This window comes from Hylobates moloch, unplaced genomic scaffold (assembly GCF_009828535.3).
Source record: "Hylobates moloch isolate HMO894 unplaced genomic scaffold, HMol_V3 SCAFFOLD_13, whole genome shotgun sequence".
NCBI lineage: Eukaryota > Metazoa > Chordata > Mammalia > Primates > Hylobatidae > Hylobates > Hylobates moloch.
This window is the reverse complement of record NW_026652288.1, coordinates 65,038,249-65,052,604: the sequence shown is the minus strand read 5'-3', so window position 1 is coordinate 65,052,604 and position 14,356 is coordinate 65,038,249. Positions and strand designations below refer to the sequence as shown.

The 14,356-nt window shown below is 35.3% G+C and overlaps 1 protein-coding gene across 3 annotated transcripts in view; it reads right to left on the bottom strand.

Annotated features, from left to right (window-relative positions):
- Positions 1 to 14,356, bottom strand: part of RNF13 (ring finger protein 13) — a 181,521-nt gene that overhangs the window by 99,552 nt on the left and 67,613 nt on the right. For 2 of the 3 annotated variants that reach the window (XM_032173827.3, XM_032173828.2), the window contains exon 4: positions 5,962 to 6,087. In XM_032173827.3, coding sequence (XP_032029718.1) covers positions 5,962 to 6,087 — 126 coding nt within the window. Of the gene's footprint in view, positions 1 to 5,961; positions 6,088 to 14,356 lie in introns of those variants that run through there. The other variant, XM_058427085.1, reaches the window with a different exon arrangement.

The following is a 14,356-nucleotide window of genomic DNA, read 5'->3' as shown; positions in this document are numbered from 1 at the left end:
AAAGGAGGGAATTTTGCTTTGCTATTTTAATATTGAATAAATTTGTGTATAAAGAAACCTAATCATGAAAATGCAAGCATATTTACCAATTAAAGGGTGGAAGAAATGAATGAACGAACAAATGAAGGAATGAATTAGCAGCACAAAGCTGTTTGATTGAACTATATATGGATAGAACTATTTCCATCCATCGAGTATCCTTAAATATGCTCCTTTAGTGGAATCTTTTAAACATGATTCTGAAGTAGATTAATAACAAATGTTATACATCACTTTATAGAAACATATACATTATGAAAAATTAAATGATATTAAATGACTTTCAGGTAATTTGCAGAGTTTAATTTCTACTTAAGGTCATATCTACTTGCTTACTACTACTGAAATAGTAGTGCAGAGTATGTTCTGGGGACAACAAGTAATGTGTTTGCCTGAAGGCCTGAAAGGGGATAATGTAATGAAAGGTAAGTCTAGAAAGGAAAACTAGAGGGCTACTTTCTGAGATAACAAAAAGTCACCAAAAAAAAAAAAAAGACAGAAAGAAAAAGAGTTATTATGATATGATCAAATAATCCCAAAAATGTTTATGGTAATTTAAAAAAATTCTATAAACATTGAGAACTAGAGAAAAATATCTGTGGGATAAACAAATATCTAGACTTAGAAATAATGCCAAAAGCATTCAGTGAAATGAACATGAAGCAAATGGAAAGTTCCAGTGATACTGTTTAGGCTCTAATCCACATTTTATTATAAGCCCTTAAGGTTTTTAAAGTAAATCACTTTGCAAATATTTATTATTCATCTACCAATGCCATATAATGCAGTAGGCACCAGCACTACAGAATCTAAAACATGATTTTTTTCTCTCACAGAGAGAAACAGAGACTGATGTGGGATTAAACAGTATATAAAAGATACGAGCTGGGAGTGGTGGCTCATGCCTGTAATCCCTGCACTTTGAGAGGCCAAGGCGGGTGGATCACCTGAGGCCAGGAGTTCAAGACTAGCCTGGCCAACATGATGAAATCCCATCTCTACTAAAAACACAAAAAATTAGTTGGGCGTGGTGGCATGCACCTGTAATACCAGCTACTCAGGAGGCTGAGGCAAGAGAATTGCTTGAACCCGGGAGGCAGAGGTTGCAGTGAGCCGAAACCGTGCTACTGCACTCCAGCCTGGGCAACAAGAGCAAAACTCCATCTCAAAAAAAAAAAAAAAAAAAGATATGATGAGTTCTACCTGGAAGAAAACCAGGAAAGGTTTCAGACAGGACACAGTTTATCTCAGATTTAAAATAAAGTCAGATTGGCCAGACAGACAAGGAGAAGGAGGACATGCCAGATGGAGGACATGACAGAAACTAAGAGTGGGAGAGACTGCTCAGCACATATGGGGACTTGTAAATTCTTATGAGGTGGGAGCAGTGGCAAAGTAGAGATGAGACTTGAGAGAGAGGCAGAAGTCAGGTAAAGTATCCCAGTTAAGTTTTGTATCTGTATCCCAGTTAAGTTTTATAAAAGCCACATTACAGCAGAAAATAGCTCTGAAGAGACCCAACATATTCCTTATCATCTACGATCCAAATGTACCTCCATTCATGCCCAAAAAAAAGGGGATGTGGGAAGGGAGAATAATATCTAAGTCCTTTCAGCCTTGATAACTGGCCTAGATGGCTTTGCAGCTGCATTTTTCAAAAATACTCATTCACACATAAGATGGAATAAGATTCAGCACACACTGCTGAATAAAGTGCGTATGTTGCACCATTTCTGTTTACCAGCCTTCGCTAAAGTCCAGCTAAAATACAGTAAATTGGCTACTCAGAGAAATTGGTGACTTGCCATTATACCCAAGTAATGAAAGCATCTGGTACTGAAATGACAATGGACAGATTTTTTTATAACTTGTCTTTATTCAGTTATAGACGCAGAAAATTGTATAGCTCTGAAAGTTCAATGTTAAGTGATTATTTTAATGGCCTTTCAATTACTAGGTATTTTTACAGATTTTTTTTAAAGTCGTATTTCTCACTGGGATGCCAATTCAAGCCTTTTGAGAAATGTCTCCCTCAAAATGCTTCAAAGTCAATTTTCTAATTAAAAGATTTAATATAGCCTTAATTTATTTGCCAAAGTGCCAATGTTTTTTAATCTCAAATGCTCACCAAAAACTAACATTTCCAAACAATTATATTTTGTCACAGTAAAGAACAGCATCATACAAAGGTAAAATAGCACTGTTTTGCTTTTCCTCTAAAGAGCTGTATTTTTCAGAGGATACAGTTTTTGTAAAACAGTATAAGTGATTACTTTTAGAATAAGTACCTGATGTGTAATCAATAGTTCTTCTTACTGGCTTTTTGGATATTCTACATATTCAAACATTCATTCTGAGCATGGGTTTTGCTGCATCTCCTCAAGGCAAGACAGATTAAAAGGTTCATATGTGTTTCTCTCAACAGAAGATAAAAAATTAAAACAATGGCTCTCTTTATTTGGAAAGCAATTCCCTTTCCTCCAGGAATTGTTAATTGCATTTCTGCTGCCTTCATGGCTATCTTTGAGTCACAAATCACTTGGGATCGTTTGTATGAAGAAAATATGCCATTTTAAAAATTATACATTCCACTTATTCATTTCCTTTTAAAGAAGAAGTAAGAAAAGTGTAGGTTTCTTTAATCTTTTTAAAACAAAACTAAGAGTTGTAAAAATCCTGAAACACCCACCAACATTAATCATCTGAAATATCTCGATAAATTTTTATTCCTTGTTTCTTTTCTCTTTGTGGTCTACAACAAAGAGTTCCTTTCTCCAAGGAAAACTTTAAAAGATAGAGCCAATTCTCCTTTGTCAGGGATAATTTGTATGTCACTTTGGATAAGAGGCATGCCAAAATATAACCCTGCACTACCATCAATTGTAGTATTATGTATGGAGCTGAATTAAGTTTTCCTCAGTACTCAGTCCTAGTAAGCTATGTAATAAATAAGGAAATATATCATTTTTCTAACTATCTTAAGTCAATGCATCATACAAAATTGTGGATATACATGAATGAACCACTATTGATTATCTACAAGAGATATTTATCTGCAATTCTGAAAAGAAATATTGTACATATTAACATTGATGACCGAATTCCACAACACACTTAATATAAAACTGTATATAACCATTTTGGAAGCTCATTAAATGCAGTCAGAGATTTCTGATATGAAAATTACAGCTAATAAGGATAACAGCTTATCCATCAGTAACCACTCTAGAAAGGAAATTTTCTTTAGGGTGCGATTCCAGTTGTTTTTCCAGTAACCATAATGACTTTATCCTTACCCAGTCACATTACCTTGATAGGTGATCCATAATTCTTACTATTACAAATTTATGAAACATACTTTCCACAATGGCATGACTAAACTGTCTTTATAAGCCAAGTTAGAAATTTTACATCAGCTGACACTGAGTTGCTGTATCACATGTGACTTATCAGACAATTTAATTTCTGAAAAGTCAGCAATTTTGCCATCTTTACCCTTATTCTATTTAATTCTAATGGCAAAAAGCATAAAACATCAACAGCTAAGACCCACTGCCTCCTTCCTGTGTGCAAGGTGCTGTTTGGTAGGCATTTAACATTGATTAGTTCATTTGATCCTCCCAACAATCCTATCATATAGGGAACATTATAATTCTTATTTTACAGATAAGGAAATTGAGGCACATAGAGGTAAAATAACTTGTCCAAGATCATACTGCTAGTAAATGATAAAGATGAGATTGAAATGTATACAGTCTGTTTCCAACCTTGATTATAATCATTGTGTCTCCCCTGTAAACTGATGTTCTAAAAATGTATACAACTCTGACAAAGACAGAAATCATTAGGAATGACATAAGTAAGGAATCTTTAGCCTTAAATGGCCAGAATATACCCCACTGTATATTTGTGGAGGAAAAAATAACCAAGTTAAAGAACATGTACAACAGACTAGACTCATTCATTAAAACTGTGCCTACGTGGTAAAGTACAATGAGAATTTTTTTAACATTTCCCTGTCTAACATTAGAATGGCTCAACTGAAACCTTCTTCCATGTTTTTCATATGTACATGTTTTTCAAGAATATATTAGACACATAAGCAAAAGGCTATTACATAGTTTGATTTAATAAGTCTTTATTGATTGTTTACCACGCACTATAATACAAATTGGATATATAAATATGATTAAAACATGAACTCTAAACACCATCAATTCACAAATAAGTGAGATATACATATATTCAATAAAAAGTAATAACAGTGTGATAAAAAGCAATGAAGGAAGTATTTACAAAGTGGAAGGGTGGCACATTGAGCTGGAATGGTCTGCACTGCAACAGAGGAAGTAGAAAGAAAAGTAAGGCTTCCTGAGGAGGTAACATCCTCAGCTAGCATGTAACCGATGAGATAGATAAATGGGTGGTAAAGATCATTGGAGACAGAGATCTTGGACAGAGAAAATAGTACATGTAAAGGCACCAATGTATGATCAGCATGGCACAGCCAGTTGAGAGAGTTCAGGTAGGCAGTATGGCTGCAACATAAAATTCAAGGCAAGCAGTGAAAAGAGATGAGCTGGAGTAGTGACTAAATCATTAAACTCCTTTAGAAGTACTCAGACTCATGATGAGGATCCACTAAAGGGACAAGAAGGCTAATAAGCCTACTGTATTCATTCTTGAGTTGTGGTTTCATCTTCCAAAACAGATATTCATTAACAGTATTTCCCTAATTTTCAAAGTGTACCATCTGCCATCCCTGCCTATAAAGGAAAGTTATAACAACAGCAAAAAAGTATTCTAGTTTCTAATTATCAGACTGTACCGAGTCCAGAAATTACACAGCATAATAGTGTAGTAAACCTTGGGATCAATAGAATTAGTTTAATTTCTTAGCAGCAAGAAATTAATGAAACATTACAATAACATTTAATTTTAACTGAAGCAACCTGTAATTATTATAGTTTAGTTCTGGATAAAACAGTTAAACTATCATAAACAACTCTGAGGAGCAGGAAGTCTACTACTTTGACTTCAAGCTCTAATTTATTCCCATTTAAAGGCAATTGAGAATCTATATTTGGAACTAACATAAAGTAGTAACAATACCTATCATTTACACAGTCCTATATATTTTCAAATCCCTTTATATTCATTATTTTATTCCTCTCATAAGTTTATTATGGAGGTATCATTTCTTCCATGCAATCAAAATTGCAGAGAAAATTCATGTGCAGCATGACAGGGCGGTTTTTCTTGCTGAACAAATTATCTAAGACCAAGCGACATGAAATAATAGCCCATGTCCTATTCTGGGAGATACATGCAGGACACTATATGACACTCAGCTCTGAGGTAGTCCAGTAACAGTTACATCAAGGTTTATTTTACATAGGCCTCAATGTGGCTCCTTTGCCAATGCCAATCCCAAAACAGACTTTAAAAAACCATACACCTAGAGCAGCACTGGTGATATATGGTGAGGGAGGTGGGTAAACCTTGTTTTACTATCTGAAATGCTAGCTTAACCCATGTCAGAGAGAAGAAACTTTATACAGGGGCAGATTTAACTTACTACGAAAGAGAAACCTCAATGACAATGTAGATACAGGTATAGATGCAGGTTTGAGATTGATACTGGAAGGGTAAAAGCATAAAACTAAAGGCTGAAGTTAAGTTTTCATTCCTAGATGAGATCAAGTAACATTCCACCGTTAAATCACAGTTCAAGATGTCCAACAAATGCCTGAAAATTCTTAGAACCAGTAAACGTTATTTCTATTCTATGCATCCAGTTTATTTTCAATCTTACTGGATTTTAAATTTTAAATGTTTTCTGAAACAAGGGAGGATTTAAATGATTTAAATTAGCTAACTGAACAAATAGGAAACAAAAAAAATGAAAAAAGAAAATCATACCTTTATATCAAAATTACAATCAAGTCTTCTAATTAACACGATGAAAGTGCCAGATGAATTGTCTTTTACTGGTGGAGGCACTATGGGTTCACAGGCATTCTCTGGTTTTGAGTTAATCAAAAAACCCTGAAAAAGAATTGGTAAAAATTATCTCTCTGTTTCACTCAATAAATCAATCAACTTACTTCTACAAATATCTTTTCAATTTGTCATGTGTTTTGCATTATGCTAGATGTATTATTGGGCATGTAAAATTGCTCACAATCACAGAACTTCTAAAGCAGCATTTGCTTTCATAAGCATTTAGTTTTCTAAAATAAGTTCTATCTTTTGTATTGAAGTTAAAAAATTAATAATAATAAGCAAACTCATGCATAAGTCAATCACCCCAAAGACAACCAACTGGTATATTTTCTAACAATATTTGACATTTTCAAACCAAGCAAATATGTCTTAAAAATTAACTTTCTTTCATGTTAGCAGACAATGAAACGCACGTAATAAATAAATTTCTAGAAATTTATTATGCAGAAATGCTAGCCTGAGTATGTAAGGTGTATGTGGAAAGATAGTCATTGGTACATTATTTTTAACAGCAAAAACTGGAAATCATGCATATCCACAAGGCAACTATTTAAACAATTATAGTATATTTATACAACAGGAAAATAATGCAGCCATTTAAAAAAATAAGGAAGACCTGTATACACTAAACTGAAAAGACGTCCACAAGATAACCATGAATTTAAAAAGTAAACAGCAAGTTGCTTTCCCAGGAATGCAGGATGGTTTGACATAAGAAAATGTAGTAACAGGCTGGTCACAGTGACTCACACTTGCAATCCCAGCACTTTGGGAGGCCGAGGCAGATGGATCACCTGAAGTCAGGAGTTCAAGACCAGCCTGGCCAACATGGCAAAACCCCGTCTCTACTAAAAATACAAAAATTAGCCGAGCATGGTGGCACACGCCTGTAGTCCCAGCTACTTGGGAGGCTGAGGCAGGAGAATGGCTTGAACCCAGGAGGTGGAGGTTGCAGTGAGTCAAGATTGCGCCACTGCACTCCAGCCTGGGCAATAGAGCGAAACTCTGTCTTAGAAAAAAAAAAAAAAAAAATCTGGTAACAGATTAAAACAGAAAAATCAAATGACTATCTTATGTAAAAAGTGAATAAACACATAAAAAGATGATCAAATTCACTGATTTCATTTATAAAGGAAGGAGGCAATTAAAGCTATGAGACAATGCCTTAACAACAGTTCTGTATGGTCCCTGAACTGGTCACACCAATCATCTATTCCACAGGATTTGGCAATTTCTCCTCCCAGAAATTATATTGCTCAGCTTGTGATATGGAAAGTGTTTATACATATCTTGGGTATAAAATGTATCACTCTTTCATTTGCTCATATAATAGCTCCTCTTCTTAATCCCATAAAGCACTTGGTTTTTGTTTTGCAAGGAAGTACAACTGTGGTCTTCCTTCCAATGATGAATATTTGCTTTATTCTTGTTAAATTTGCACTCTGCTCTGAGTGCCTTTCTGCAAACACTAACTTTTTGCTCCAATGCTAAACCATATAGTGTAGGAAATATTTTTCAACACGGTTATTACAGCAATCAAACTCAAGCCATATAGATTGGCTTCCAGTTCCAAAATGGTGATGCAGAAGCAAATTGGCTTGACTCCCCCCACAGAAAAAGAAAAACAAATGTACAGCAATGAGATTATGGCCAGAAATAAGCCACAACTCAAACGTAAGGAGAGATCATTCCCAGGGCCACAGAGAAGTAAAAAAAACTCCCAGCAGACAGAGAATCAGACTTCCACATCCACTATGCCCCTCCCCCCATTTTGCCCAGCACCAACTGCAAGGAAAATTTCCCTCCAACTCACTGTTTCTACACTGGAAAAGTAAGACCAAAGTGGAACCAGATTGCCCACTATCTTCGGTTCCCTAGGAGGAGATCTGTCCCTTCCCTAACCCACAGAAAGCATCACAAGTACCTGAACGGAGAAATATCCATGAGGTAGATAGAGACTAAGAGGGGAAGCAGGACTACAATCCCTAGCCCTGGAAAGGAGAGCCCTCCTTTGTAACTCTACCAAAGGAGATGCCAAATCACAGTAGCTATTCAGTAGCACCATACAGTAGGTTTGTCCCACAGGTCCACCGGGCATGAACCTCCACAGCCAGCCTTCCCACACTGCCAAGATATCCCCGTTGGGACCTGCCCTTTGGGAAGGGCAGCACTTTGATAATTTACTAGAGCCAAGGTGAACCTAAGCTTAAGGCATCACCTAAAGCCACAAAGGAGGCAGTAACCTAGCAGTAAATAACCTCTAACCAAATACATCCAATAGAAACCAAAACAAGCCAGACAGAGAAGAACAGAATAAATAACTAATCCTTCAATTCAAAGACACTGACATACATCCACAAGAAACAAGAGCAAGCAGGGAACCATGATCCCCAAATGGACAAAGCAAGAAACCAATAAGCAACCCTAACAAGATGGCAATATGTGAACTTTTTAACCAAGAATTCAAAATAGTAGTTTTAAGGAAACTCAGTGATCTCCAAGATAACACAGAAAAGAAATTCAGAAATTTATCAGAAAATTTTAACCAGAAAATTGAAATAATTTTGTTTAAATCAAACAAATTTTGGAACTGAGAAATACATCTGCTGACCTGAAAAATTCATTAGAGGCTCTCAACATCAGAATGGATCAAGAAGAAAGAATCAGCCAAGTCAAAGACAGCCTATTTTTAAATACACAGAAGAGAAAAAAGAAAAGAGTGAAAAGCAATAAAGATCTCCTACAAAATAAAGAAAATTACCTCAAAAGACTAACTCTAAGAATTATTGGTGTTCAAGAGGGAGCTGAGCAAAAGCAAGGTATAGAAACTTATTCAAAAAAATAATTAAAAACTTTCCAAAACTTGAGAAAGATATAAATAACCAGCTATAGGAAGGTCAGAGAACAAACAGATTTGACCCATATAAGACTACCCCAAGACCTACACTAATCAAACTCTCAAAGGTCAAGGACAAAGAGAGGATCCTAAATGCAGCAAGAAAAAAGAAGGAAATAATATAAAAGGAGTTCCAATTCATCTGGCAACAGACTTTTCATTGAAAAACAATACAAGCCAGGAGGGAGTGGAATAACGAGAAAGAGAGAGAGAAAGAAAGGAAAGAACAGAAAGGGAAAGGAGAGGGAAGGAGAAGGGTTGGGAGGAAAGGGGAGGGAAGGAGAGGAGTGGAGAGGATTGGAATGAAGAGGAGCAGAAATGAAAAAGGGGAGGGAGGCAGGGAGGGAGGCATATGTTACTGTCTTGGTGCACTTATATTGCTATAAAGGAATACCTGAGGCGGGGTAATTTGTAAAGAGGTTTATTTGGCTCATAGTTCTGCAGGCTATACAAGAAAACACACATACACACACACAAAAGGCATGGCACCAGCATCTGTTTCTGATGGCCTGCTTCCACTCATGCATGGTGGAAGGTGAAGGGGAGCCTGCTTGAGAAGAGATCACATGATAAGAGAGGAGAAGAGAGGGGCCAGACTCTTGAACAACTAGCTCGCACAGGAACTAAGAGTGAGAATTCATTCATTACGGCAGAAGTCACCAAGCCATTCGTGAGGGATCCACTTCCCTGACCCAAACATCCTCCCATTGTGCCTTACCTCCAACACTAGGGATCAGATTTCAACATAAGGATCAAATATCCAAACTATGGTAGTTACATTCATACTAATACTACAACCACATCATCGTTCTAAAAAAAAAAAAAAAAAAAATTCCAATCAAACATTGCCATTCTAGCTACATGCAACAAAATAATTTCTCTAAAAACAATAATTCTAAGTGGATTATGCTTACACTAGCAATGCATGTCCTCTACAATTGCCACATAATCAGTACAACCCAGTAAAGAATATTTATGCATAATTCATATTCTATAGTATTTGACAAATCCTGTAAAAACATAAAGAGGTTAAATGTAATAACTACAGAATTCTTAACAAAATCTTTGACAGCAAGAGTTCAGAAACAAATGCAAAAAGTAAATCCATGAAAACTTAACAGGCATCAGAAAAATTCTCCTTTAGTATTATAAACAAATGTAGGTCGGGTGTGGTGGCTCAGACCTGTAATCCCAGTACTTTGGGAGGCCGAGGCAGGCAGATCACCTGAGGTCAGGAGTTCAAGACCAGCCTAGCCAATATGGTAAAACCCTGTCTCTACCAAAACTACAAAAATTAGCCAGGCGTGGTGGTACACACCTGTAATCCCAGCTACGCAGGAAGCTGAGGCACAACAATTGCTTGAACCCAGGAGGCGTAGGTTGCAGTGAGCCGAGATTGCACCATTGCACTCCAGCCTGGGTGACAGAGCGAGTGTCCGTCTTAAAAAAAAAAAAAAAAAAAGAATCAAGACTAAGAGGAATTCTTCGGTAATGAAACAAAAAACATACTGTTTTCCAAAACATAACAAACACAACCACAACAACAAAAAAGACCCTCACTCACCGCAGCACTTGCCATTTGCAATTTGTCATTATAACTCAGTTTATAGTTGAACACAACCTGGTTAATTAAAGTTGGTACAATTTGCTTATCAATCTGATTAAAGGGATCATAATGATGGAGATGGTCAGATCCTAACAAGAGGAATTACTTCAGTACTCAGAATTCAAAGAGAATGGCAACTGGCAAGAAGGGATAGTGCAGGCAAACAAAAGTAGGGAGAACAATTACAATACCTTAATAAGGGTACTGTCATTGCCATTAGTTATTCTGCTAATTTCAAAGGTGATGATTACTCATTCACTTATTTCATGAAACAGGGAATATATCAAATGTAAAATATAATGAATTATTTTATTACTTATCACTTACAGAAGAAGGGAGATATTACTAAACTCATCAAAGTGGCTGGACATTCTTTTATACCAGCAGTATATAAAAATACCTGGTTTCATATCCTTGCCAGTTGTAGATATTGTTAGACTCGTATTTTTAATAATTTGATGAGTGTGAATTGGCATCTAGTTATAATGTATACAAGGAGACATATTTAAAAGATGTTCACTAAAAAAGAAAGTAAAAAACTGGCATCTACCAGCAAATGAATGAAAAAATAAATTGTGGCATATTCATAAAATGCAGTATGCAACAGTTAAAATGAATTAGGAATATGTAATAACAAAAATTTCAAATATAGTGTTAGATGAAAAAGCAAGTTTTAAAACCAGAGCAAAGAAAATTTAAATGGAAGCACAACATTTATAGATGTATATATGGTAGAAAAAATATATATACATATGTTTTATAACATAAATGGAAAGATACACATAAGTTTCAGGATAATGATCATCTATAAGGAGCGAGGTAAGGGAACAGAATATGGTAGGACAAAAAGGATGTTTCAGTAGTATCTGTAATATTTTATTTCTTCTTTCAAAAAAATAGTAAAATATTAACCTCTAGGTAGCAGATATACAGGATGCTCTGTTATTCTCATACTCTAGTCTATGCTTGAAATATTTCAATTTTTAAAAAGTGAAAGCAATCTAAATGTCCAATGACACAAGGGATTGGTTACATTATGGTGTAATTTAAGTACTATAATAAATTGTATAATTTTGAATGATGATATGAATGTACAGATTTTTATATGGAAAGATATTCATGATATTGGATATGCCATCCAACATATTGCCAATTTTTTTAAGTTGCATAACACATATAAGTGCATAAAATGAAGGCATGAATGTGTCTACATAAGTTCACACAGTTGTACCCAAACATCTACCATTATAATCTTTAATTGTAGAATTATGTATGATTTTCATATTCTTTTAAAACTTTATTGATATTTAATTTTATATAATTTATGGGGTGCATGTGATAATTTGTTTCATGCATAAAATGTGTAATGATCAAGTCAGGATACTTGAGGAATCTATTACCTTGAGTATTTATCATTTCTATGTGTTGAGAACATTTCAAGTTCTGTCTTCTAGCTACTTTAAAATATACTTAATACATTATTGCTAACTATAGTCACCCTACTCTGTTATCAAACATTAGAACTTACACCTTCTATCTAACTGCATGTTTGTACCCACTGACCAACCTTTCTTCATCTCCCCCTCTCAACCACATCATTTTCTCACCCTCTGGTATCTATCAATCTACTCTCAACCTCCATAAGATCAACTTTCTTAGCTCCTACAAATGAGTGAGAACATTGGGTATTTGTTCTTTCTCTGCCTGTATAATTCCACTTGACATAATAATCTGTAGTTCCATTCATGTTGCAACAAATGACATGGTTTCATTCTTTTTTATAGCCAAATAGTATTACATTCCATATATGTACTTTTTTTAATCCATTCATCTATTCATGGACAGTAGGTTGATTCCACATCTTGGCTATTGTGAATAGTGATATAATAAACATGCAAGTGCAGGTATCCCTTTGATACACTTCTTTTCCTTTGGATAAATACCCAGTGGTGGAACTGCTGGATCCTATGGTAGTACTATATTTAGTTCTCCCCCAACCCCTTTTTAGCTTTTTTTTTTTAAATCTCCATACCATTTTCCACAGTAGTTGTACTAATTTACATTCCCACTAACAGTGTATGAGTTCCCTCTTCTCTGAATCCTTGCCAAAATCTGTCATTTTTTTGTCATTTTAATAATAGTCATCCTAACTGGATTAAGATGCTATCTCGCTGTGGTTTTGATTTACATTTCCCTGATGATTCGTGATGTTAAACATTTTTTTCATATGCCCATTGGCCATTTGTATGTCTTCTTTTGAGAAATATCTGTTTAGATCATTTGCCCTTTTTAAAATCAGACTGTCTTTTTGCTGTTGAGATGTTCAAATTCCTTATATATTCCGGATATTAGTCCCCTGTCACATGGAGAGTTTGCAAACATCTTCTCCCATTCAACAGGTTGTCTCTTCACTCTGTTGACTCCTTTGCTGTGCAAAAGCTTAGTTCAATACAGCATCATTTGTCTATTTTTCTTTTTGTTGTCTGTGCTTTTGTGATTTTAGCTGTAAAATCTTTGCCTAGATCAATGCCCTGAAGTGTTTTCCATATGTTTTCTTCCAATAGTTTTATAGTTTTGGGGCTTTAATTCTTTAGTCCATCTTGAGTTGATTTTTGTATATGGTCAGAGATGAGGGTTCAGTTTCATTCTTCTGCATATGGATACCAATTTTCCCAGCATTCTTTATTGAAGAGACTGTCCTTTCCCCAATGTATGTTCTTGGCATCTTTGTCAATAATCATTTGGCTATAAATATGTGAATTTACTTCTGGATCCTCTACTCTGTAGCATTGGTCTATGTGTCTGTTTTTATATCAATACCATACTGTTTTGGTTCTTATAGCCTTGTTATATATATATGTATGTGCATAATATGTATATATGTGTGTGTATATATGTATAAATACATTATATAGACACATTATATATATATATTTTTTGTAGATGGGAGTCTCTCTCTGTTGCCCAGGCTGGGGTACAGTGGCATGATCTCAGCTCACTGCAACCTGCATCTCCATTCAAGTGATTCTCCTGCCTCAGCCTCCCGAGTAGCTGGGACTACAGGTGCCCACCACCATGTCCGGCTAATTTTTGTATTTTTAGTAGAGACGGGGTTTCACCATGTTGGTCAGGCTGGTCTCGAACTACTGACCTCAAATGCTCCACTCACCTCGGGCTCCCCAAGTGCTGGGATACAGGTGTGCGCCACCACACCTGGTTGCCTTGTAACATATTTTGATGTCAGGTAGTGTGATGTCTCCAGCTTTGTTCTTTTTGTTCAAGATTTCTTTGGTTATTTGAGGTCTTTTCTGGTTCCATATAAATTTTAAGATAGTTTTTTCTATTTCTGTGAAAAATGACATTGATATTTGATATTTTGAAAGAAAGTTCATCGAATCTGTAGACTGCTTTAGGCAGTATGGTCATTTTAATTATACCAATTCTACTCCATGAGCCATATTCTTTTTCATATCTGTATCATCTCAATTTTAATGGTGAGCATATATCACTCTTCTAATGAGAAAAATATTTTTTCATGAGCAAAAGAATAAAAAATTAGTCTTTTGCCATATTGAACTGAGAAAGCCAGTAAGAAAATCTAATAAAAACTACTAAGTGAACAAAAAAGATGACCAGTAATGCAATGAGAAAATGAAGGGAGTGTGTTGATTTATGAAATCAAAAACCTGAGCCTCCTTTGACTTCCTCTGTGTGTGTGTCTTTATCTCCCCTCTTCTCTAAGTGATAATTTGCCATGATGAAATATTTTCTAAATCAAATGAAATGCTATATTCCTGCTTCATTTAATA